Genomic DNA, 26,660 nt, shown 5'->3' with positions numbered 1-26,660 from the left:
CGAGATACTCTCTAATACGTGATGACATAAAAAGGCTTAGTTAAAAACGCACTCACAGATGCGGTTTCACGAATGACATTAAACATTTACAGCTTCCTGCTTCTGAAATTGTGGGTCTACCTAATCTCTTGAAACAGAATCTCTCTGAGACGGAAAATCAAGCAAGTAGAATCATCTGATCCCTCGCTCTGCGATTTCTTCTTCTGCATTCTCTCTCTCTCTCTCTCTCTCTCTCTCTCTCTTTCTCTCTCTCTCTCTCTCTCTCTCTCTTTCTCCTTCTTTTCTTCCTCCTTCTCTATCTTCTTTCCTCCTTCTCTCTCTCTCTGCCTACACCTTTGTAATCGCGAGAAGTGCATCGTCTATTTGTAATGAACCTCTTGGGGTCGTAGCATTAGGTTAGTCGAGGGTAAACGCAAATATCTTGCGTTTTTCTTTCAGATGTCATGTCACGTTGACGTTAGTCGGTGCACTCCTGCATGAGAAAACTAAGATCGATTTCTCAAGGTGTCATATTTCTCGAGAGTTTCACGTAATAAACTGATGTGGCATAATATTTCTCATAGTGCATTACGAACGCATACATTAGAAACGGAAAGCGCATTGCGGGAAATGTTATGGTGCATCGCCCGTAATCTGGCATTTTTTTGTATCATAGTTTGACGACTACGTTAATGCTACGTGCAGTACGATGGAATCGTTTCCGCATTCAAAATCGTGGTGTAGAAACGTTATTCTCCTGGCACGCTAATTCGACGGGCTCACCGGTTTGGCGGTTTACTATTTAATGTTCCGTTGTCGCGACGGCAAACGCGATAGTACCGCGTGCATTAAAATTGCGTCGCTCGAAATATACTTAACTGCGAGCGTGATGCGAATTTTCGCGAGCAGTTATTTATTAAGAGTTATAATTTATTAATAGTCGAGACTGCTCGTTGATGGCTTTATAGCTCTTTGTATTATGACATCCAAAGCGAGAGTTCTCATCAATTTTTTCTTATAGCGTAGATATTTTTTTCTCCATGCACAAAAAATTTTTATTTATACATCGCGAAAAGAACTCGTCGTAGTAAGATTATTTCAGGTGTACTAATTTCTTTTTTAACTTTTTCAAACGACGATCGATTTCTTGCTCGGAAGATGAAGACGCATATTGAGGGAAGCGTAAACAACGAGCGAGCGAGAACGAGAAAGACCTGCATAACACACGCGACATACGGCGACGTGTATCGATTGGGCCGCGGAGTTAGCTCCCTGTTGCACGAAGACCAAATGACGGCATATTATTCCCCACTTACCCCCCGTTACGTCGGTAAAGAATACGGGAACACGACGTAAAATCGCTCGCGTGCGGCATGAATCATCATTCATTTCATGTTACCAGCGACGTCGGGGTACGTGTCGGTGCCGTGCACCTGCACAAGTGCACGCGGGTATGCGTGAGTCCACGCGAACGCCGCAACGACGACGGGCTGGTGGACGCCGGGCTTTTATCTCTCTAGAATCGGTTTACATGACCGGCATCTGATAAATCGAGCCCAGGCACAGTGGGATACCCCCTTATTTACTCCCTTTGCTCCCCCTCGTCGACTTGCGTTTGTATACCTTCCTTACATTTGTTAAGACATTGAAGGGAGGAATATGTGAGACGACGTTGCGTAGATTATAATTATTATTGTGGCCATCTTCAAGATTCCTGGATCCATCGGAATTTTATGACTTTTTTCTCCCATGATAGTCATGTTACATTATTAAATTACACTGCTCTTGCATAATCACTCACACGTAATTAATCGGAGTACAATAACAGTTGTAATTTCAATATATCGGATAGTTATTATATAATAATATAGATTAAATATATTATTAAATAAATTTAATATAATATAACTACATCTGTAGAAAAAGCTACAAGACGCGAATTATCCTGTTTCCAGTTAAAGAATTTTTGGAAAATCACGATCGTCGCGCGTGGCGTTCACAAACAGCTGTTCCCACGCCCTTAAATTCAGTTCCAATGGGTTACACGCATTGTCGTTAAACGATGACAGAAGAGATCATACTTATGTACGAGTAGGGTGAAAACGGCGAATCATGATATTTAAGTGGCGATCGTTACCCCCTGGCGCTTAAACCTCGTTCGCCAAGCGGGTCCGGCCGTGCCGGAGCACATCCTCGATAGATCCCTGTCGGGAAACTCCCACGCTGAGGACGCGCACTTTTTACAGAGCCGCTTTTCTCGGAGGCACTCGGAGGGTTCCGGTAGGACGTATTACGATGACAAAGTGGCGTGTCGTGCTGGTGGATGTAGCTGGGTCGGCGGGGGGGGAGGGGGTGCGCGAAAGAGTTCGTCGATTATACGTGGCGAGGATATCAAACAAATTGAGTGCGGATCCACTCGCTCGCTCGTTTATAATGACATCAACGCGCTTGCCTGGGCGCGCGTGGACGCGCTGTTATCAACGCGTGTATGCGTACGTGGTTGCGTGCATGCGTGCATGCGGTCGACGCATTTCATGCGGTTTCGCGACGAGTATAAACGCGTGCGAGCGAACGTCGACGCGTCGTGCAAAAACCGTTGTCATTAATGACATAACGGCACAATAGGACAAAGCCGTCGATGCAAACCCTCTCTCCCTCGCTCGTTTGTCGTATACACTCTCTACTTTTCTGTCAATCCCATGTTTTTTCACGGATATCTAAACGTATCGCCACTACGATGCCGCGTATTGTTCTCTTTCTGCCTTTCTATCGCGCCGTTATTCGATATAAAAAAAGAGCGCGCGCGCACACTGTTCGTAATCCGTTTCCGCGTACGGTGAATCGTAATGTGCTCAGATATGAATCCTGTTGACACAACTGCAAACAGCGACGGCAAACTGCTGTATTGCGGGAGGATTGTAGCAGGACTGTTTCACATATCTCCGGGATTAATTAAACTGAACAAATTCGCGCTAAACGACGCGTCGTTCACGGTATTTTGTTTAATTTATCAGGGCGTGAGATTTCATTTGTATCTCGATGGAGTGACCAGTATTTAGAGTATTGTTTTAATCATGTATTTAAACTTTCGCGCGAGGATATACCAATTAACTGTTATAAAATCTCATAGCGATGAATCGAAATCAGTGAAAAAGAGGATGATCGGATAGCGTTGCGCGCGGTGCATCGTGCAACGACAATATTATTTCGCGAATCGAGTAAGGTCGGCATAAATCTCGTTGCTTTAAATAAATGTCCGTATCTATTCATATTTATTTTGATCGCCGCATCGCTGCCAGTTAGATTAGAATAGCGTTTCACGCTTCTCCATTTCGCCAAGCGTTGCGAAACGATGGGTTTCGACTAGCGGCTCGGCGAAACGTATTTCGCCGGGTAGGCAGGCGCCGAAAGACCTCCTCGGCGGCGTCGCGACGACACCGCTCGCGAGCGCGAAGCCGATGATTAATGACCGTGCCTCTGATATATCGCTGTCATTTTTCACGCATAGATGGGATCCGTTGATATTCCCTTTGCCGCGCGCGCGACGCACTCACACCGAGTGGCGCGTCGTGCATTTTCCAGAGACGACAGGCGCAGCAAAAACTCGACAACTGCATTATTATACGATGAGGAGGGGACGCGAGAGCGAGAGAGACGCACAGAGAGGGGAATGGAAATCTGCCGTTACAGATACGCGTTTTGGTGAGCCGCAAAAAATTCGTAAGCGCGTACTCGCTGACGTATCAATGTTATCGGCTCCGCGGCTCGTAACTTTTCATCGCGCCTCTCTCAACGGCCGAGGATTTACGTTCGACGCTCCGCTGGAGCTGAATCCGTTCTTGCGTCCGCCGAGGGGAAATACGTAAATACCCCGATTCTAACGACGAGATATCTACCCGGATAAGGGTGATGGTGCTCGCGAGTTTCGAGGGACTCGTCGCACTCGCGCGCGCGACATGCAAAGAGTACGTGACGTATTCGCGACGTTACTATCTCGCGCACGTCGCGATGGCTTTCGTCGCGTGCGCATTCAATTCGGCGAGCTTACGAGAACGATATGTTCTCGTACGAAATTCACGTCGACGGAAATATATGTCCGAACTGTATGTGTTCGTCCGATCTCCGAATACCCGAAACACGCTACAGTTAATCTACTACCGATATCGGAGTTGAGTTAAGTTGAATAGAGTTTATTAGCGTGCCTGGGAATACAGTGTTTTGAAAATAGATGAAACGCACATGAAGGAGAGAGAACAAATATAATGCATTGAAGAAAATATTTATTTATACAAAGGAGAGGAAGCTAAAATGCAGTAATACATCGTCGGTTAATTCTCTGTTTGTAAATGCTTTAAAATAGTGTGCGGATTGCAGAAGTAAATTTTTTTATGCACGTTTGCTCGAGTAATCACGCGGAGCCTGTAGAAAATGGGAAATTTTGGCTTGAATTTCCGCGAACGCGGCGTCGTGGTCGGGGTAAGGGAGAGATGCAGAGTTGCGGCAGCGATGCGAGTGGCAAGCTCAAAAACAAGTTCGCAACTTTGGCGAATCGGAGGAAGGGGCGACTCTTGTCTCGGCACGGTACGTGACTCGGCTTGTGGCGAATTATTAAACTGCCTGGTAATTGAATCTGACCGGCTTTTGACCACGTAGATGCGCGCTGCAGGTCGTGGTTACTTGCATGTTGCAGCTCCAGTTTCCGTATGCGGAAGAATTAGCGCGGAAATTATGGACGGAATTGCGCGAGGAGAATTCTATTTGCCGCTACAGTATCGTGTCGATTATTTTCGCACGAAGAGTAACGCCGAGTGTCCATGCGTAAATTCGCAATCATGATATGTTGCTTGGAAATGTAATGAACGTTATACAATGCCTAATTTGATGTTTAAATATGTGTCCATTGCATATTATCTTAATTTATCTTTCAAAATTCTCTAAGAACATGATAATTTTTTATTGATCAATAGGTACACAATTATCTTGAATTGCTGTTTGTTGAATCAGAATTGTGTTGTAAATATAGAATTCGAATATCGTTTATCGCATACGATTAACATTTTATCGTTAGATTATACTATAAACTACTGACATTCTTCGCGGCACTTCGAGCGTACGAAAACGGAAATAATGTCGGTAAAATTTGGCTCGCCACAGAGTGGTCGTGCGGGAGAAGATCGAAGGTTAAGGGGGTTAAAGTTAAAGCAGTGTCGTCGAAGCTAGGCTCGGGTATATTAGGTTTATCGTTTCCACGAGAGGAGAACCGTTGAGGCGGCACAACGGATGAGAGGGCCGGAACCGTAGTGGAAGGTGACGCTTTTCCATCGCCGCGAGATTGAATAATTCAAAAGCGCCTTGCCCAGCGATTTTCAAACGGCGAGTGCGCCCACTTCCGCTTGCGGACGCAATCCCTGCTCTAATTCTGCGTCTCCGAATAAATGCATACTATTAACGTGAAGAGAGACGACGGGACGTGGAGATACGCTTTCATTCTGAGAGAGCTGTGTGTCCCTCTCTCAATCTTACTGTCGCCGGAAAAGGGATTTCTCTCACTGATCTCGATATTCACCGACCGTCCTACATTTACAGCGACGAATCAGAATTGAGAATATATTTCGAGCTTCCTACGTGATCATGCGCATAATCTTGTTGATATTTTTTTCGCAAAACTTTGCTGACCAGTTAAACATTTCGTCGGTTATTAGTGTCGCGAGGAAGACCGTCCGAGTTTGTGCATCACGCGCCATGTCAATTCGCCGCAACGAAGAGAAATCGCCGGTGAAGGTCCATGGGTCGTCGCGGAACTTCCACTTTGATTTTCCTTGCGCGCCTCTGTCATTTATTAAGATCGACGCTTTAAAAGCGGTCCGGGACTGGGGCTCTCGGTCGAGCCGAGCGTTGCCATAAACCCGTCATCGAGGTTGTCACTTCCGGCCCGGGAGTGGCGTTAAAAGGACGCAGAGGGGTGCTCGCGCGGCACGTCGCAAAGTCGGTCGACGTCTCAAAGTGATTTCAATGTGTCGTTAAAAAAAGGAAAGAGAGGGAGAGAGAGGGGGAAGGAGAAGATGGCAAAGCGAAGAGGTGAACGCGGAAGGAAATATTCGAATGACGACAACGACGACGTTTTGCGCGCCGCGGTAATGGCGCCGTTCTATCACGATTATCGAGCCGCGATTCTGCATGCGACAAGGCGTCGTTACTCCTCCCTACCTTCTCTTTCTCTCTCTCTCTCATCCCCTTCCTCCTTTCTCACCTTCGCTTCCTAAGCTACCCTTCTGCCATCCTTCCGACGACAATCACCGCCTTCGGCCTTGCGCTACCCTTCTTCCCGCCGGTGCAGACCTCGTCGAGTCCCTTCATTCCGCTTTGCCACTTGACACTAGACGCTCTTCTGTCTAGTGGGGCATGGCTGCATAGGCAAAGCTCAAAAACCTCCGACTCGCCTGTCGGCATAAATGCATGTATATGTACATATTCGCGACTGCATACGCAAGAACCAATGTGCATCGTCTGACAACGTGTCACTGCAGACGACGCTCCAGACGTCTCTACGTCACCTTGCGCATTTCTTAGCGTTATTTCTTTCCTTCGTAGCTCGCTCGGATCATATTTTTAAACGGTGTTTCCTTTACTGAATGAATAAAAATATCGCGTGTTTATACTTATTCTGTCGAATCGATTAAATGTAAAATCGGAACCAGTTTTAGGAGGAATTGAGAGATATTTTATGATATTTTTTCTAGTTTTTGTTTTTAAGGCAAAATCTCGTAGAGAGCCACAAAACTCTATATAGAGACTCCGGCACTCGAATATCATATTTCACAAGTTCGCGCAGCGTGGCTGCTGTCTCGTACATGAAAGGGTGTTGATTGGATCGTGACGCACCTGCAATGGCCTCGTTCGTCAGCGGCGTTATATTTCGAATTTCGCGCTCGCGACTCCCAAAGAGTTCGAGAGAAGGCAAAATGAGGAGCGGGTGGCGGAAAATTACTTGCTCTGTCATTCGCGCGTTGCATCGGGCGAGAATTGTGCAATTAGCCGACGCGACGGCTCGCAATTATCATAATTGCGCGATGTAATTGTATTACTCGTAATTTACTACGTACAGCGCGTCTAATCTCGCTGGATGGTGGAGGGAAAATGTTTCGGATATGAAAACGGGAGGTGGAAGCGGCGACGAAGACAAATCTCTCTCGTAAACTTCACATTGCACGCGCATCTTCAAGAAGAAGCAACGCAAGCAAAGCGTTCCGTGATGAGCACCGTGATGCACAATACGATTGCCCTCATTCGCACGAAATAAACGCGAAAGAAAATCTTGCAAGAACAGTACGTGCAGGATGCATGTATGATAGTACGATGCGAAAGATTGTGTGTAAATTCAGCAACAGTTTCGTAACACGAATGTAAATGTGCAAAATATGCAAGATTTGTTTTTATTCTCACGTGAATAATAACGATGGGTCAATTTGCAATGCAAATTTAATTTTTGGAAATACGGCGAGGCGAGAATGTAACGGGGACTGGAAGCAATCGGAAATAGGATGAATCGTGAAAGAAGTTGTGAAGAAACGTAACAATATCCGACAATGTAAGAGAAGACTGGTGAACGTCGTCAGGGGAAGGATCGAAAGAGAAGATTATGTTATGTTATCGCGCACAGGAAGTTCATGAAACGTTGTCTAGCCGTTGGCAGATAGTTGACCGTGGTCGTTCCTTTATATTAGGCCCATAAAGGCAGCGAGCCGGGGAGTGTATATGGCCGGCGATTGCCACGTCTCCCATCCCCGGTTTTTCCTCTCTGTGCTTCCAGTGGTCGGCGAGGCGAAGCTTTTACCGGCGGTAGAGCAAACGGGAATGCGATTAATGGATCTCCACTTGCTAACGGAGTGATTTGTCGCGGGTGGAAGATTTACAGGGGATCGATCGCTCCGAGCATCCGCGACACATCGTCTCTGCAAGGCTCTGATTCATCTGTCGTCAGATATTTATCGCGAGTAAAAAAAAAAAGGAAAATAAAATTTCGTTGAAATCCAAGACGTAATCTCAATAATTAGTATTTTGTTAAATTAATTATTTTTGAATAAAATGTTACAATTGCCAATTTTCTGTAGACATTAAAAGTTCGATGCTGTGAAAGGAAGATAAAACGAAATAAAGTGATTTCTGCAGTGGCTTGTGCATTATATCGAAAATAAAAGATTTGCGTGAGGATCTCCTACGACCGAGTATCCAAAGTCGATAGGTAAATGAGAAAAATGAAGGACCGGTTTAAATAAATCTCGCACCTTTGTTCGCGCGAGAGGAAACAGAGCGTGACGCCAGAACGAAACGTGGAAGCGGTCCGAAGTAAGCTAAAGAGACGAAGAATCCAGACCAGAGGAGTGTGCTGACGACGCGAGTGGCGCGCGGAGGCCGTCCGTTGCCGACAAAGCGAGGAAAGAAGAGGAAGAAGACAAGCGGCGGAGCAAGCGAGCGAGCGAGTTATGTAAAGGACGACGGTTCCGGCAAACCGAGAGGACACACGAACTCACGGACGAAACGGACGGAAAAAGTGGGTAGCCAGGGGATGCCAGGAGGTTGGGAAGGGTGGCAAAATAGCGCGCTTTGTGCGCGGCAAGTGAGACGCCAGTCTTTATGATGCTACTCGGCCATAACGACGCCCATTGCATTGTGCTCCATGTAAAGCACACCCCGAGCTGTAGACCCGGGTTGAGATCGGCCTTGGCACCAAGGCCAGAAATTCGCGAGCATCGCTCTCGTCATCCTCCGCCTTCCCTGCCTCGCGGCCGTCTTCCTTTCTTCGCTTTATAATGCATCGCGTGATAAAAGAAACGAATGTCAACCACGGCCTTTTTAGACGCGTCGACGCGATTCATCCACGGAACGGAGAAAGTTGGAAATGTGTCTGGCTAAGGAAACTGGCCATTCCTCATCGTGACGATCGTTCTGCGACAGTGATTCCTTTGAGTCCATCAAGTTCGAAACGGTTGAGTATCCCTGCGAGCGGAGGATCACGTGGCGGAGGCAAGAGACAGACAGGCTGTTTCTGTGAATCGCCTTAATTGACGCCTTCGGCGCGTTACGTGACTCCCAGCATCTCACTCGAAACGTACTATAAAAATTTTGATTATAGATTTACATCGTTTCGCGCAAAACATACTCTCAGAATATTTTCTGCAATGAGTTCAGACGTCTAGCTCTTGGTCCTAGATTTTGCATGCACAATCAATTAAATTGGTCACGTATAATTTTTTGCAGTACGCACCATTTCCTTTGTAAGATTAGGTAAATAGTGTCTGACGACGAAGCGTGTCGAAGCGAGCGGGAGATGACGGGAGGTTTACTCGCAGATTATGATTAGTGATATAAAAGTTGAACAGCCTTCGAAAATTCTATAATAAATTTGGCGTCTAATATCCGTTCATTTCAGAATGCTCTATGGCAAATATTTTTTTTTCTTTTTAATGAACGTTGGGAACTTTGGTGAAGAATAATAGAATCCACCATTGAAGAAGTTTGTCGATGAAGAATGCAAACGACAAGGATGCGGAAGCGAGCGTTATTACTTTTAGCCTTTCTACCCGATAGATTGGTGTTCTATAGAACTTGCCACCGCTCTCAAACGACGGGATGAGTGGTATAACGGAAATAGATCGAAAGACACTCGGTGGCAGGGGGGTGGGGGCAAATTCTGGTTTTGATAGTTATGATTGCGACGGTGGCACGCCCCTCTTCTAGTTGGAGTTGCCGCCTGCTGAGTGCCATCCGTTTCCTATGGTAGTACCCGTCTACAAACGGCTCTGTGCTTCTGTTACAAGCTTAATCTCTGTTAAAGATCCTTTGTAAACACGCTCTCAAATTTGTTCCTCTCGATTCGCTAATGATTTTCCCGATTAGAAAATAGTATCGCAAAACTACTTAGATCTCAAACTCAAATTATTTACGGTCATTTAGCATGTAAAGCGATAATGGAGTACCTTTGTATTCGAAACGGAAGTTTCGTAAATTTTTTGCTCGATTTCGCCGGGAAAACAGATTTTTAAAGAACTCTCTCTTTCTAAAACCACAGCCGTTATATAACTCATTTGAATCAACTCATTCCTCTTCCGAGCTATCTCTTTTCTCGCTTGTCTTCTCATTGACTTCAACGAGTTCAACGGATAATAATGTAGTCGAATGACGCGCCTGTGTTTTTAGGCGCGAGTTACTGCCGCTTCCGCGGCCGCCTGATTTACATTTATTGCGCCGTTTACATAATGGCGCCGCTACATCTTCCGTTATTCCAACTAATTATACTCCCATTTGGATAAAATACGATTCCGAGCGCCGGACATTTGAACTTTCTGTATGAAGTTGAGGGATTCGGCCACTGGTTAATTTTCGTGGTACCTCGCACCCGACTGCAGTTTATTTGCCGTTCCTAGTTGCGACTATCATTATGCTACAGCCGCAAACAGTAGAATGAAATATTTATTTTTATATATTTAAAGCATGAAAAAAATCTAGGCGGAAGACAATCTAATGATTTTTTATTCGTTTTTTCATTGTTCTGTCCGATCGGCATGAGAACTGCCGCAATTGCGCTCAGATCTCATAACATCATTGCGAGGATAAATCAATCTCCCATATCGGCTATTCAAGCGCGCGCGGCCCGCCAGATTAATCATTTTTCTCGCAATTGGATCGTCGACTGATCGATAGGGTCGTTATACGTAGCGAAGTCAATTTCGCGGCGATCACATAAATTGTCCGTCGTTACGGAGTCCGGTAAGCCCGCGCGACGAGCAGATTTCACCTGGAAACTCGCACGGTGCGCCAACACCGTGGAGAATAATTCTCGCGGGCTGTATATAGCTAATTGCGATTAGGTCAAGAGAACGGAGGCTTCCCGACGGAGACTACGGGGCTACGTAATCAGAAATACGGAATGATCTTATTCCGGATGGAAGCCGCAGCTTCCTTCGGCGAACGGAGACTGTCGTCTCCGTCTGCAGGGTACGACCGCTGCCTCAGCAGGTCCACGGTTAATTGCCCTCGTTTGTTACGATTACGCGAACGATACATCCTTTTTATCGTCATTCTTTGCTCGAAACGACCGTTGTCCTCTTTCCTGGCCCACGTTCGTGTGTTCTCAGCCAGCCGCATATATTTCCTGGCCGAATTTCTGCTTAATGTCCGATAAAGAAAGATCGGTAGCAGGACCGTGCCCCCGCTAGATTATCTCGAACCATTGCGGACGTAATACCTATACATATAACATCGTGAGAGTAAATACGTATGTGCTGAGGGTAATGCGAGTCTCTCTCTCGCGAATTGTTTTTATCAGGATATTTATTGTAAGTGATTTCACGATTCAAATTCATTATGATTCATGTGCGTAATTGTAGTTATTACGAACTCTGAGTGTACGCATTACAAGTTAATGAAAACCTTACAAACATTTGTCTTGTTATATTAAGTGAATTTGAAAATTATAAAAAATTAGCAATTCGGAGATGCGCATTATAACGTCACTTGAGAGATGTATGATCGTGAAGTGACTACTATGTTATAACGACAAGTTTCATACGTCTCAATCGTTGCGCAATTTACTTCATGATTCCTTTCTTTCCTGTGAGGTAAGCCAATAGCGCGACGATACGTCATTCCAAGTGCCGTCATTATTTACCGGATCGCGGTCAATTTTTTTAAACCGGGTGTCGACTTCGCGTCGAACAAAGGCGACGTCGATGTCGGTGGAGCATGATGCCGAGGGTCGGGTGCTAAAATTCGGTGCTGCAGACGGTAAAGCGGCTCGAAACGCGTCGAATTTCCTCTTTCAATTTCGCAGGTACTATTCAATTTCCCGGGTCCGCGGCTAAGGAACGTTTGGATATTTCTCTCCTTTTTTCTACCAAAGCCGTCCGTTTTCTTTTCTTCATATATATATATATATATATATATATATATATATATATATATATATAAAACTCCGTGATTGCTGCCCGCAATCCCGCTCTCTTTCTGATACTCGAGACAGAAGTGACCCGAAGCGAGGAGAAATGGTCTTGCCACGAGTAACGTAGTTAGGCGAACGCGTGGCCAATGAGCCGTTTTGTCCCCGACCCCTCGTGGCTTATTTTTCATTCTTTCTCCGGACGGCGCCCCACGTTCTCCCTTACCGTCTTTGTTTCTCCTTCCGTTTCTGCGACTCCATCTCGCGACCGTTGTTCTTCGTCCTCCCCGAACTTCCTGTCTTCGTACTCAAGTTCGATTACCGACGGGATTTCTCTCTTTACGATTTTCTTAGATTAAGTGGAGAGTTTTCGAGAGATTCTTGGTCGACAGCGAGCTGTCAGATACGCCGAGAATAACGTTAATTGAATCCTTCTCTTCTGGAGATATTGATTTTTTACAACTACGTACAAAAAAGGCATGATAAATTTATTCATTTATGTCGTTAACAAAATCATATTTTACATGCATGTAGAGTACAGTTTTGGAATCGAGCAAAATGTGCCAGTTGCCAGAGAGTGTCGGTATTTTTGTCTCAAACAGATCACCCTCTCAGCGCTGGAGCGCTAATTGATTAAGATTTCTTCGCGGAGACCGAATGGGAGTCGGGTGCACTAATGAAATTAACGCTCGTCTACCTGGCCGCGATCGATACAGACCTTTAATCAGTCCCTTCGGCCCGTCCTTCGACTCTCGTCGGTTTTCCGGCAGATCGACGTTTGGAGTGCACCGAAGCCGAAAAGTTCTTTCCCGTTGGTATATACGCGCCAGGGGAACCTTTTCAGACGGCAGGGCGCGACGCTCTGTAAAGTAAAGTAAATAATGATTAGGGCGATTTGTATTTTTACGTCGTGCCTGATTTCTGTTGGGTAAATATTGCGAGTTTTCTTAAGACCGTACTTCTGTTCCCTTTCGCTCCTCTTTATTCGACCTGATTCGCTCACCCTTGCATGGTACCGGCTTTTACGAGAAGGTGCTGCGTATCTTTGCTGGCAAGGAAATCGTGATTTCTGTATAACAGTTTATAACGTTTCTGTGTAGCCACCATTCTGTACCTTACTCGTAGAATCTCTAATACGATTTAAGATTACTACCATTCAGCATGCAGCAGGGATCAATATACTTATTTGTAGCTAAAGTAAATCTGATTACTCAACTGTTTGTAAATATCCGAAGCTTATTCGTCGCAACAATAAGACGAAAAAGATTCTTTTTTTAAGTTTATATATCACGAAGGTACTACGAGAGATTTTAAGAAAATTCTGGGTGAGCCAATCAGTAATGTCAATGAAGTTCTCAACGCGAAATACATGAAACGTTTCGCGATATCAGAACAAAAGTCACCGTGTACATTTCAAATGTAGTCGTTCGACGTGCATTCGGACAGAAAATAAAAGGGAGAACACATTTATCGAGCCCACTCTCGGGCGGCATTGTACAATATCGCGAACCGATAGGCGTCGGTACATTTTTTTTTTAATCGGACGATTTTAGCTTACACGTTTGTAAAATCGCCGATGAAACGATCTATAGGCGCGATACTTCAACGTCGTTGAAGTGGAAACAGTTGTAGCACGTCGAGTAGGCACGTTTCCGTACACCGCGATGAAACCAATGGAATGGAGCGGATACGCTTCGGTCGTTTGCATTTTCCCGTGTTCATACTCTGTCACGGCTTATACGAGAAAAAAAATGTTTACAGTGCAGAACTACTCGCGACATCCATTCTATGCCGTAGTATGTCTTTCTACCGACTACGTAATTATATATCCTCATTATTTTATTCGCTTTGAAGCGCAAGTTTCTGATTTCGCGTCTGAACCTTCAAATCACAATTCTCTCACTGTTATTGCATTCGTTATTTTGCTGAGGATTAATATCTCGAAATTCTTCTCCCATCATTGGGCTGTCCGTAGTGATCCGTCGATAGATTTTCTTCGCTTCATTATAACTTATTAAAAATTTTATTCACAAGGAGCAGTATTTTCCTCGCTCGATGCGACGCTCATTTGGTCCGTCCGTTGTATTTCGTACTCTCGTACGCGGTTCTCCTTCATCCAAAGTTTCGAGTGGAATCGCGCGGCGGCGCGAACTTCTCTTGGCTACAAATTAGGTGCTAAATGGCGCGAAACGGTTCGTTGCAGTACTGCAGGAGGATATTGCTGCGATGTATCGCATTACCGAGACGCGATTCTACTCGGAGCACGGTCGTATCGTTGGCAACGACGGCGATGCCGCCACCCGTGCCACCGCCGTTTCGGGGGCAGAGAAGAAGAAGGAGAAGAAGAACACCGGAGGTGGAAGGATGGTGGAAATCCAGGATCGCAGAATTACGAACGCTCGTCGGCCGAGTTTCGTCGTCGGCGCGTTAACGGCTAACTCGAAGCTACGTTAAATTAAACAGAGGGGAGATAAGTTTGGACGTGTCGCTAACTTTACTTCTCTCGAATCCTCCTCCGCCATCCCCCTTCGGAATCACGTTTTCCTTCTTGCACCCCTAACGTTACAATCCAGTAACGCTTTCACGAGCAATCCCGATTACTCCTGCTTTTCGGTGGCTCCGCAAATGCGGCAGCGCCATGCTGTCTGGCCGAGACTTGCTGCTGTCAGCAGGAATTAATTTTACAATCGCTCTGTTGGCCCGAGGAGAGAAGAATGGCACACGGTATTCGGGAATCGAAACTGTGCTTTTGCGAATGTCAAACGCGCGTACTCTGTCATATATTAAAGAAAAGAAAAAAAATGTTTTAAAAATTTATCTTCTAAAATATTACATGAGATATTATCACGTAACATCATTAAATGCCGATTGCGCTTACCCACTCTTATCAAATATGTCCAAAGTCGTTTCGCACGTAGAAATTATTCAAGATTTCTGAAAACTCATAAATATATCCGGAATGAAAATTTAGGTGAAGATATACTCACCAACGCGAGGCTTACGCGACATTCCGCACGGCGAACACAGACAGTCGGGAAGATCGCGATGCAAAGGGGAGGGTAATCGGAGGCAGGGAAGAGACCCCGTATTTTATCTAAATGATGTCAAAGGGGAACCGCCGCGTTTGGAGTCGGGTCGGGTCGCGGCCCTCAGCATCCACCAGTCTCTTTCTATCTCCATCGTCTCGCTCTTTATTTCGTCCCCTCCGCTCTTCGTATCCGCTCGTCGTGCGCGCGACCTTTGCACTTTCCCTCTCGCTCCATCGGGTGGTACGAGCGGAGAGCAGCGCGTTTTAAACTTGCGTACCCGTACGAGTAGGTCCCTCTGCGAGTATTATTCCGCACTCCACTCGCGCTTCTTCTGTCGCGTAATGCCCTACCACGATGCGCCCTTACATTTAAGGGTGAAAATGTCGATACGGTCTTGCGTTTCTCCACTGGCTCTTTTCTACATAAATTCTCCGTTTCTCTTCGCCGCGAACTTTTGTCCTCTTTTGTACCCGTCGTGCTATGTCGATTACAGGAGTCGAAGGGGGAAACGCGGCGCGCCGGTATTCATGTGCATTAGGAGGATAAGGTGTGTGAGTCGAGACGGCATCGCTAATGGAGATGCGATGTAGGTGTCCCGTAAAATTTTATAACTATAAAACTGTTCCGCATCTTCTCTTCGGCTCTCGTTCGCTCGTTCTTTCTCTTTTTCTCTTTCTCTCTTTTTCTCTCTTTCTCCATTTCGTTTCTTCTTCCGTTTTGGGATTTTGAGCGTCGGCTTCCTGTGTGCCGCTTTTTCTATTTAATTGAAAACGCGAAAAACTAATGTAGAGAATAGAATAAAATCACAAAGACCGTAGAATGTTTAATTTATTTTTATGAAAAATGTTTTAATCGTGATATTCATTTAAAAAATATGTAACACAAAGTATCAAATTTATTTAAATAATTTTGCGCACAATCTAATTCAATTGTCCCGTATTTTATGCGCTTTCCACATCAGTAAGCTGTTTAAAAAGTTAACGCGAGAAACGTCTGCCATGCATTCACTCTTTGTTATGCTCGTCCTGAATAATACTAAACTAATAAAACCAGAGCGCGGAGTCGGTTAGTGTGGGGGGGGGGGGCAATCTTAATCAGGTGAGTACACGCGACGGCTTTTAGCCGACTCGTCAATTTAGTCGTAATGCAGTCGCTATACGTATTCGACCGTTTACTTGTTTGTTTGTTTGTTAAATAGGCCACTTAGTTGTCAAGTCAAGCGCGGTTAGCTGTTTGTTTTACTTTCAAGCACTCGCGATGATTATTCATTGCTGCCTTTATATACCGCGCACTCCTTTCCATACCCTAGCGAGGAATAATGACGGGGTCCCCTATTGACTGCAGCACTTGCGACTCTGTCGTTCCTCTCCTCGGCTCTCGTGAAGAATAAACTGTGAAAAGGACTCCGTCTTTCTCGTACGTACACCCTGTCATTCTCCACGTTCAATCTAAATATATTTGTCTTTTTCCTGCTTTCAGCCATACTTCCTGCTTCTATCATTTGGCTCGGCAATGCTTTTTCCTTCTTAGCAGCCAATATTTTTATATGACATTGCGCTATATAGTAGAGCGGCGTAGCAACGATAAGATCACTTATATTTAAAAAATGTTATTACGTTGTTCTTTGATGAAAACTACGAAATATTTCAAATGCATTTTTTGCTATGACTTAAGGCTAAGGTATATCTTAAAAAGAATTGTAGAGAAATTGTATTTTATTTTTCTGATATAACATGCTTACATGTTTCACGTTACTTTCGTGACTTGCTTAACATTTTATACATACATCAGGTAGGATTTCGTACGTACACTAATATGTGTATGCATTTCACTGTTTTTTCTAAGATGTTTGAGTACATCACACACTATATGACGGCGCAAATTAATAAGTGATAAAAGTTAATCAGTCTTTGTTATTATGGAGACCCGCGTGAGAGATTGCTTTGAAAGACGGGAGTTTACTACGTAGCCAGGTTTTTGGCACCGTACTCGGTTAAGAGCCACGTACCTCCATTGCCGCGGTTTAATTTTGGAAACAAGGCGGAGCTTTTCGGCGCGAGATCGAGCGAGAAGCACGGCGAGACGTTACGGATGGCGGTAATGAGGAGAAATGTTTGCACTCTGCTACCCTAAAACCTGAAAGGGTTCTCCTGTAGGGCAGACAGCCTACTGTGCGAGTATCTGGAAGGGACCGTATCTTTTCCTCACGTATCTCCGTGCGATTCATCGTCACGGTATACCTCCACCTTTCTTGAGCGAACAATATGGGTAATCCCTATGGCTCTTCTCGGAGTGAAATCGAGTCCGGTGCGATCCTATGCATTCAAGCGTATATGGAGACTGAATCAGTAGTGGTACGCGATAATCCCGCTTGCTTTATTCGTTTGACGATCGATTGACGGAGACTAGCAGAGCGTACGTATAGCCTTCCAGGCAGGTGATCTGCCCAATAGTGTAAACGCCGCCTCTCTCTCTCTCTCTCTCTGAGAGGCACCGTTGCGTACCATCGAGCACGCGATTGTATAACATGTAATATGCAACATGTTATATACAGCAAATCTGATATCTCTCTGCCTCGCCGCTATTTATTCATGTTTGCATTTCCTTTGTTGCAGGTGGTGAGTAGACAAGAACCGCACACGTACTTGGTAATATTTCGACGATATTCAACGAGTACAGGTATTCTGCGAGATAAATCAGACGTATTCACGGCTTTATGCTGTAAATCAGCGAAAGTAAATTGACTCGCTCTCTCAAGAGCTAAATTAAGCAAGAAAAATTTTCTTTCCGAGCGTTTCCCTCGAGCATAAGAAAAGAATTGACCTCCGTGTCGCCAGTAGCGTCAATTTCTTGCGAACTTTTTGCCCCTTCATCTACCGGCGTATCTAATTAATGCCGGGCAATATTTTCGAAGTTAAGATCACAGAAATGAACATACAGTTCATTTGATAAATCGCGGAAGATTTAGGATATTCTGTTATAGAGATCGCGAAATTTATTCCTGTAAAATTGTCTCACAAAACTTTGAATGTATCGATTTGGTGTAACAATTAATGTCTAAGGGAGATTTATCTGTCTTGCGAGTGACATGTATAGCGGACTTGTCGATAATAATCTCCCAGAGCGCAATCGATTACGGTGCAGATTACTCAGGTGTCCGTTGCATTGATCAAAGCGGGATTCACATTGGCATACTCTAATTGGCACGTGCACGCTTTGCCAGGAATTTGATTTGCTTTCTGTTTGCCAAGGATCCGCAGATTGACCTCGACGATATTGCGATCTGCGTACTTCAGCGGGCATCAAAGAAGATGTGAAGCAAGCAAACCTGAGTCGGAATACTCTCTTGCTCTATATCGCTTTTTCCCCTCTTTCTCCCCCCTCTCTCTCTCTCTCTCGATCGATCGATCGTATGAATATTCATATACGAGGTTATTGTAATTTGAGATTTGCACTATTTTGTTTCTCTCGAGTTACTGGCAACACACTGAGGCGTAAACACATGATTAAATTACAAGATCTTCGATATCACAATGAATGTATTATTATAATGCAGTTGGGAGGCAAGAGATCTAGTCTTATAAGATGGTTCGGAAATAGAAAGGTTTTTTAAAATTGAAAATAGAATATGCTAGTCGTCGAGACAGATTTCGGACAATCACACATTTAATTTACTTGAATTCTATTAACGTTCTTTTCTGATATCTATTTTAAATGCGCTGTATATGCGCTACTGACGTTTATGAAAAGGTTACGGTAAAAATACAGAAACCATTATCGCCGATGTGTCGTCGTGGACCAATCTATACAGAACGCGGAGATTATATTGAAAATTTTAAGCCGACGCGTTGGGAAGAGGCGAAGGAAAAAAGAAAGGATCGATAATCATGGGCAAATTGGTTGCTGTCTCGCGATCCCTTAGTCGAGGACCTGTCGACTTCATCAGCAGCGGACTTTAGCGGCGACACGTCACAGCAGTTCGACGAGAGATAAGCCATCAGTGTCAGTTTCAGAGATCCGAAAGCGTTTGCTCGACAGTTACGTTAAAACGGGTTGATATCTATCGCCCTACACGGTCGAATGTCCTGCCAGGACTTTGTGATGCCCATCACGGGAGAGTCATACACGTCAGCAGCATGCCTGGCGCGGCATCGTGCATCGCAGATAACTCATATCCATCTATATTAATTCCCGGTGGTGCATGCGCGCCCTCGGAAATTAAATGGCGTCCTTACGTCCCGGGTGGGCTGCGATTCATATCGATCTAGGATATCCGACCGCTATCTGGGCCCCGCCATAAGCGCGACAGCCTGCCGTTGTGTATCCCCGTTCACGAGCGTTGCTCCGCGAGTCCTGTGGGAAGGCTTGCTCTGACAGACGTAATTCCACGTAATTGAATATTACTCTTCGCGTCACCGGACACGATCATGATCTGAGTTTAAACAGTTCTTTAGTAACGCGACGAGATCACGAGTTAGATTTATTCCATTTGTCACGTATCTCACGCAACATTTTTTAGTTGGCATTAGTTTTTGCCACAAATGGCGTTTGCTGCTATCAATTTGCACGTATCATCGAGCGTGCGATACGAAGGAGTGGTCTTTCCCGTTGAATCGCGGACGAAAATGCCTCGGTGGTGCGGTCGAGTCGCCATAAGTCTTCATTACGTGCACGTGTATCATTGCGTGTCCCATAATTTACTGCTACTTTGTTTTGCCTTGTCGTAGGGCACTCGTTACCGATCATCGTGCATAAATCCGCTTGCACTTTGGTATACTGCTCTAGATGAGATTGAATATTTTTTTACATGTTGGTGATAAAAAAGATTTGGCAGGAACGTGAAATGGAAATACGTGATGAAAATTGCCGTTAACGATAGAAATAGAAAACTTTCTTGTCAGATAAAGAGAACACGAGCTTTCTTGGCATAATTTTTAAAATGTCGCGTTTCGAAAGGTCGTTGAAATTTAAGATATATGAGAAACTCGCGTTGCAAATTTGCACGCGAGAGAAATTATAAAATATGTCTCGTAAAGTTTGCATTGAATTTGAAGTACGCGTTCGTTTAACGCATTTGTCCTGCATTTCCTTGACACAACCATGTATATTTGTAGAATGTAATATTTACACCTAGTGAAATTTTTCGTCGAGCGCGGAATAAATTTCCGCTCGCTACACTCGCGCTGTACTTCTCCATTCCTTGCAGAGACAGAGAAACGGCCTACGGAGTAATCAAACAGTCGCGTGACTTTATTTGCCGGCTGCTCAGTTTTTATCATCCATAAAAGCAGTTACGAGTCTAGAATTTTTGATCGAAGTCCTCGGCCAAATGACGGGGGGAGAGAGAGAGAGAAAGACGGACGTTTCTGCCCGCGTTGTTACTTTAACCCCGACTGATTGTCGGTAGTACCCTACCGAGGCTCGGCCATCTCCCGATACCCCTCGCCGTCACCGTCACGCGACGTATAGGCAGTCTCGCGTGCGAACGCGACGCTTCCTGGAAATCGATCCATCGTTCACAATTGACTTCACTCTTTCCTAGTTTAGGTGCGTCGGAGACTGCCGTCTAATTAACCAAATAACAGACGACGGGAACGACGATAATGGTCGTACGGTAGTTCACTCGTACGGCAAACTTTACGGTGTCGTGTTCGGCAAATCAAGGATAAAATTTCAGACCGTTTATTTTATAAATGTGAATTTATTTTTTATTGACTCTAGCAAATTTAATATACAATTTATATGATATACAGTTATGATATGTCGTTTCTTTTGAATTGCAAATATGGTAAATAGCGCTGAATCGAATGAAAATGCTGATTTATGTGGCGTTCCCAATTTTTCTCTTTTGAAATCTTTTAAAATTGCAGGTACTTTACTTTGAAATTTTCTTTTATGATAATTTCCGTCGATTTTGTCGCTAAATTGTTGTTGTCAAAATCGTCGTATATTTTTTATGTTTATCTAATTAACAAAGTCTTCGTATAATGGAGGGAGCAATTAATATTTACTTTGACCTATTTTCAAAGATTACAGTGACGCGCTTGCCAGTGCTATCGATTTAAAATATAAAGTTCATCACGGAAAATATAATTGCAATAATGCATACACGCGTTATATTAATCGTGCTGACCCGCTCGAGCGTGGCATCGTGATAAAAAAATATTTCGTGTAAATATTTTTTTTCTGAGCGCGATACGATATGCAGATTGATACGATGCTTTACAATATAAATATAAAATATATATTTTGTTATCAAAATAATGTTTTTATCCGCTTATTATTATTAAAAGAGATAGGTTAATATGCGCTATTAAGAACGCAAGTAACAACAGTGAAATATCATTTATTTTCTTCTGCATCGCTACACAGTTTTTTACGACGGTACAGTGTTCATTCACTCAAATATACATACGCGATCGTATCTATTTTCGTGAACTCGACACCGCCACGCAGAGAAATGACCACTCGTCGTGGAATTTGTTTAATTTAACGGCGGTAATCGAGAGTACTCTCGTGCTTGAATACACTCGGTCGGCGCGCTGGCTAATTGGCTTCATCGTCGAAATTCACAGAGAAGCCGGGCCCGCACGTGCAACACGCCGCACTCGCGCACTCGGACTCTCCCGCAAAAGAATCGGCGGTCGGTGATAGGCACGAGCAATTTGGCAGCGCCATTTCGTTTCCGGTCGCAGTGACTAATCGGTCGGCCGCGGGCGAGCGAGTCCGAGCGGTTACGGGTCCGGCCCCGGCCGCGTTTGAAGAGCAAACGCCATTAGGATTTTTACACTTAGCGAAGCAGTTCGACGGTTAATTGCCCCGAGCGCTATACCCGTGATAACAAGGGCGGTCGTTAGTCGAAACGGGAGCGCGGTATGCGACGGGAAAAAAGATCGTATGCTGAAAGTGCGACGCGTATATATGTGTATCTCTAATGGAGAGAAGAGTCCCAATCGCCAAGAGTTGGTTTTTTAGTTGGTCGTGATTAAAACGAAGGAGAAAGAGAAGTTGTGCGCAAGAAGAGCTAATCGCTCAGCTCGTAGTTAATGGCTCTTTGTTTCTCTATTTTTGCTCCGAGAATCACTAATTAAAACGGACGTGCCTCCACGGGAATTTAATGACGAGTTAGTTTGCTTTAGTTGAACCGTCACGACACTTCAGTCAATAAAGGCTAAAGCTCGCGTCATAATGCCCACTCGAAAGGAGCTTTCACCTATCATATTACACTAATTTAACAATTAATTAATAATAATTATTAGCAACATGTCCGAAATATTATTGACTGACAGACAATGAATATACAACCAAAATAGTAGTTAGTTTATCCAATCAAAATAGGAGTTGTGTGTTATATAGACTTGCATATATCGTATATCGTATAGGAGTAATATAAGCGAATTTATCTTATGAATTTTTAATTTAATTTAATTTCACTTATTTTCCGAGAAATTTCTTGCTGCTCTCGCAAAATGTACTTTCCTAGAAGCGACTGTCTCGAAAAATACGAGATGCGACCGAGCACGTACTTTGACCATCTTCCTTTATGCATTTGAATGTCAACCAACCGTCTGACCCCGGGAATATTGCACAGCGATAATTTCGAGAAATTGGGTTACTCTTTAATGCATGCGGGGATTCATAATGCGAGTAGCGGCCACCTGGTGGAAAGCTTAGAGTGCATATTCCTGTCTCGTCTCCTCGAAGTTGCTCACGTTACTCGGACTACAACTGGTAGGCACGCCTTTTTGCCCTATTAACTCATGCTAAATTAATTCCGCGTTGAATCGCTCCCCTGAGACAAGAATCGTGGGCAGTGGGCAAAACCCTTTGTTGGCGCCTTTACGTGCGGAGGAAAGCGATAGATACGTTTCGCGTAACACGTATATTTCTCTTCCATTAGAAATATGACGCGACAACGATGACGATAATAACAACTCACGGGCGTCAGAAAGAAATACGGCGGTAAATCGCCCGACGATAGCGACGAGAAAATTGACTGTTGCCGACCGGCGTGCCGGGTAAAGCGAGGAAAAGTAAAGTCCTACGTACAGTGTCGCGTACAGCGGATGGGAAAAGATCGAAGCACGACGCCGGCACTCGCGTGTTTTCCGCTCGGAGATGCTGTCCCTTCATTTTCCGTGATATCCGGAGTCTCCGACGTTTATTCCACTCTTGTCGACTCGACGGAGCCATTGTAAGTACCGCGTCCCTCGAAGTTCCGTAATCAAAAGTACAAATCACTGTATAACTCAGTCGCGCTGACGGCAGGACGAGAGAAGCGAGAGAGCGAGAGAGAGAAAGAGTGAGTGAGTGAGTGAGTGAGTGAGAGAGAGAGAGAGGGGAAGGAAAAGGGAGATGATAAAAGACGAAGGAGACGAGACAAGAAAAAACATGGCGCAGGTTATGTACCGGAAGACAGGCTCTCTTGGTCGAAGGGGCAGGAGAGAGAGAAGGGGATGCTCCCTCGTGTAAATCTCGCTTATACCGGCGTGGCGAAGCATAAATTTCCTTTCGGCGACCTCCGCTTGTCAGGGGATTGCTGCCTCCACTAAACGCCTCTGCGTTGGATACTACTTATCTACCGGGACCGCACTCGCGAACGAACATGCCGCTCCTTTTGTTTTAGACCACCGTATTGTTCCCCGGCCACGACGCTCTCTCCGGGAGAATGCGTCTCGCCCACCGGATATCGACGCACCGCAACCGGGCTCCATAAGCGAGTATTATGCCACCCTCACGTGACACGGTATCAATATATCGTGCTATCACGGAGGTCGGGAAATGACATTGGTCGTTCCGGCATTAAAATGATAGCGAGCGGACAATAATTTTCCCATACGCAAGAATATGCATATTTCACGACACGTTAAACTTTAATGCGAATAATGTCTATGAGAGAGAGAGAGAGAGAGAGAGAGAGAGAGAGAGAGAGAGAGAGAGAGAGAGACGTTCGTGTGGGAATTGAGAAATATCACACATGTGCAGTCTTACTAGAGACTAACATACGTCAGTTTGACGCTTCTGTCAGCTGACGTCAGAGCGGCGAAGTGTAAGGTATTGATATCGTAGGTGTAAAGTGAATAGCCGTTGTTATGATAATGCGATCTTAGCAGTTACTACTTCCTTTGTGCGTCTTGTCTCTGTATCTTACGATACTAAATTTTCCTCACATTTAGCATTAGGATAACACTGTATCTCGAGTTACGTGTGCGAACTGTCGGTTTTACATAACAATATGTTACCATCGAATATTTCTGCTTACATATATCAACGCTTATGGTTTCGCACGATACGCCTCGGAGATCACGTTTGTGTCACGCGTGAAAGTCTCGCATGTAGCGCGTGCAAGAGCGCGCGTGCAGCCCGCACGAGTACAGTGCTAAATGCGCTGACAAGGAGATTTCACCCGTTTAGAGTTAGACGGGGAGACAGACGCGCTAGGGGGGGAGGTGGTGGTGAAACGTCGAGGAGGAGGATTGGGAGCGGGGCGAACGCGCTCACCCGGCTCCCTTCGGTGTTTGTAAGCACTTACCTCGCGGCTTATTGTTACCGCAGCCCTCTCTTTGTCGGGATTTGTAAAAGCACTCGCTACGTTAATTCCCGGACGCCGGATGCTGCGTACCGTCGTAACGTAAGCGCGCGCTCGTGTCGTGTTGCGACGCGCTCTCGACCACTCGAGAGCCAGTTTCGCTAATGTCGACACTAATCGCGATCAATTTGCACTACTTTTTCTGTTCAAGTTTTTTCTCCGTCTATGACAAGTATTAAACGATTAAATTGATGCGATTCATAAATTGGAAAGATAATGTAATAAAATCGCGATGCATACCGCTACTGCTGGCTTTGTCGGCGGGAAATTCGCGAGTTCGTATCTTCGAATCGTACGAAATAAACTCGCGTTTATTGTTTGACACGATCGGTCGGGAATCGACACCGGGACGTGCTTGGCTCTCGAAATCTTCCAGTCGAGCGTGACGGTCGATTTCCTACGACAAAGATTTGCTCTCACACGGATTCTCCTTCTTTTCCTTTCCTTTTTCACCCCGGCGACCTCTTTAGCCGTCGCCGCCTTCAACGATGCGCGCGCGCGCGCGATGCCGCTCTCGTTCTTTTTATCTATACCTATCTATCTTTTTCTCCTTACACTCGACTACTCGAGACACGCGTACGTGTGTACCGAATATAAGGGAATGAAAAGAGGAAAAAAGCTTTATCGAGAACTCCTTCGGTGTTTGGCACGACGCGACGGGCGGAACGGCGACGTAGGGAGAAGATTCTCAATATCGCATTTGGGCGGGCCTGATTATCGACCAAGTGGTTACGGTAAGTCATAGCTCGGCAACCCTTGCCGTCGCGATAAAGTTATATGAATGTTGTCTCGTTGCCGCACCTGCATCTAATAACGTGCAACGCGATGCGCACAACGGAGGAATATTATTATGGCCCACTAAGTTTCGCGATTTCACCGGCACGATAAGGAGTTACCCTGAAAACCCTCCTGCAACGACTTCCCCTGACACTACTGTTTTCGAGATTCGAGGTAGTAATTCACGTAGCGTTTTCACCGAGATAATCTATAAGTGAAGAGCGAGCTACATAGGAACCGTGCAAATGTTTTCGACGTAGCAAGTGGCACGTAGCAGTGCGTGTATTGATCCACTTGCATATCCACGGAGGTGTAATAAGCGGTAACAGACTTTATTAGCTTTCGGAATGTGCGGGCCGTTTAATGTATTCCATTGTGCGGTAGTGGCGGCGCCGGCAACCGTGCTAATTCCGAAATTCCGGGTATTATGGCCTCCAAGTGAATTTCAACGTTCGCGCACATCTACGCACGCGACCTCGCACCTTTCCTCGGTGGAAAAGCAGAAATCAAGACGGAGATTAATGCTCCCGTTTGCAAGTCCCGCTTATTTACGGAAAATATTGATTATTTCATTCAAATTTTGTCTCGCGAAAATATAAAATTAGCGTTGATATTTTGAAAACATTTTGAAAATAATTTTATAAATCAAAAATGACGCGTATAAATTGATATAATTTATCTCGATTTATATATAGATTGAAAATACTTTGGAAATAAATCAGAAATGGTACACGAATCGATACAACCAATATATAGATCAAAAAATATCGAAGTCCCATTATGGGACATTTTTGCGCTCTCATGTGAAACGTTTGTATGTCCGAAGTTTTATTAAAATTTTGTACGCCCGAACGGATATCAATTTTGCCGGAGAGAATATCGTAAGTCGCAGCTTTACTTTTATCGCAACTGACTTTTCCGAAATAATTCCGTCAGATCGGAAATATCCTTTCGCTTCCGTGAGAGAAAACTTTGAGTCGTTACACCGACGATGACATATTGACTTTCCGGAACTTCCGGCGCATCCACGCGGTGCTTTCATCGCCGGTGACACACACTTTGACGCGTTGCTTGACTTTTCATCGACTTTACGATGCACGCGCGTCGCATCGTGTCATCGCGCATCGTCGTGCCAGAGGCGTTTCCGCGGGCTGCTATTTTAAAAGTTGCCAATCACCCGTTATTGCCCCAGTTTTCCAGCGGCCTGAACAGGACATCGTCGAGTCAAGTACGGAGGAAGGCAAACATGCCCGAGTTGTTTCGCTCCCGAGGGAACGTTGTATGGTTAAACGAGAAAACGACGAACTACGGACGTGTACGTCGCGCGCCACCCGCTACACCGCCCCCTGAT

At 45.0% G+C, this 26,660-nt stretch overlaps 1 protein-coding gene across 3 annotated transcripts in view; it reads left to right on the top strand.

The window, feature by feature from the left end:
• LOC112454324 (semaphorin-2A) overlaps positions 1-26,660 on the top strand; it is a 308,067-nt gene that overhangs the window by 110,093 nt on the left and 171,314 nt on the right. The window contains exon 3 of one of the 3 annotated variants that reach the window (XM_025015634.1): positions 2,329-2,331. The exons of the other annotated variants lie outside the window; for them this stretch is intronic. Coding sequence (XP_024871402.1) covers positions 2,329-2,331 — 3 coding nt within the window. The remainder of the gene's footprint in view (positions 1-2,328; positions 2,332-26,660) is intronic. 3 annotated transcript variants of the gene reach the window in all.

This window comes from Temnothorax curvispinosus, unplaced genomic scaffold, assembly GCF_003070985.1.
Source record: "Temnothorax curvispinosus isolate PA1 unplaced genomic scaffold, ASM307098v1 QBEX01005011.1, whole genome shotgun sequence".
Lineage (NCBI taxonomy): Eukaryota > Metazoa > Arthropoda > Insecta > Hymenoptera > Formicidae > Temnothorax > Temnothorax curvispinosus.
The sequence above is the reverse complement of the archived record's forward strand: the minus strand, read 5'-3'. Positions and strand labels throughout refer to the sequence as shown.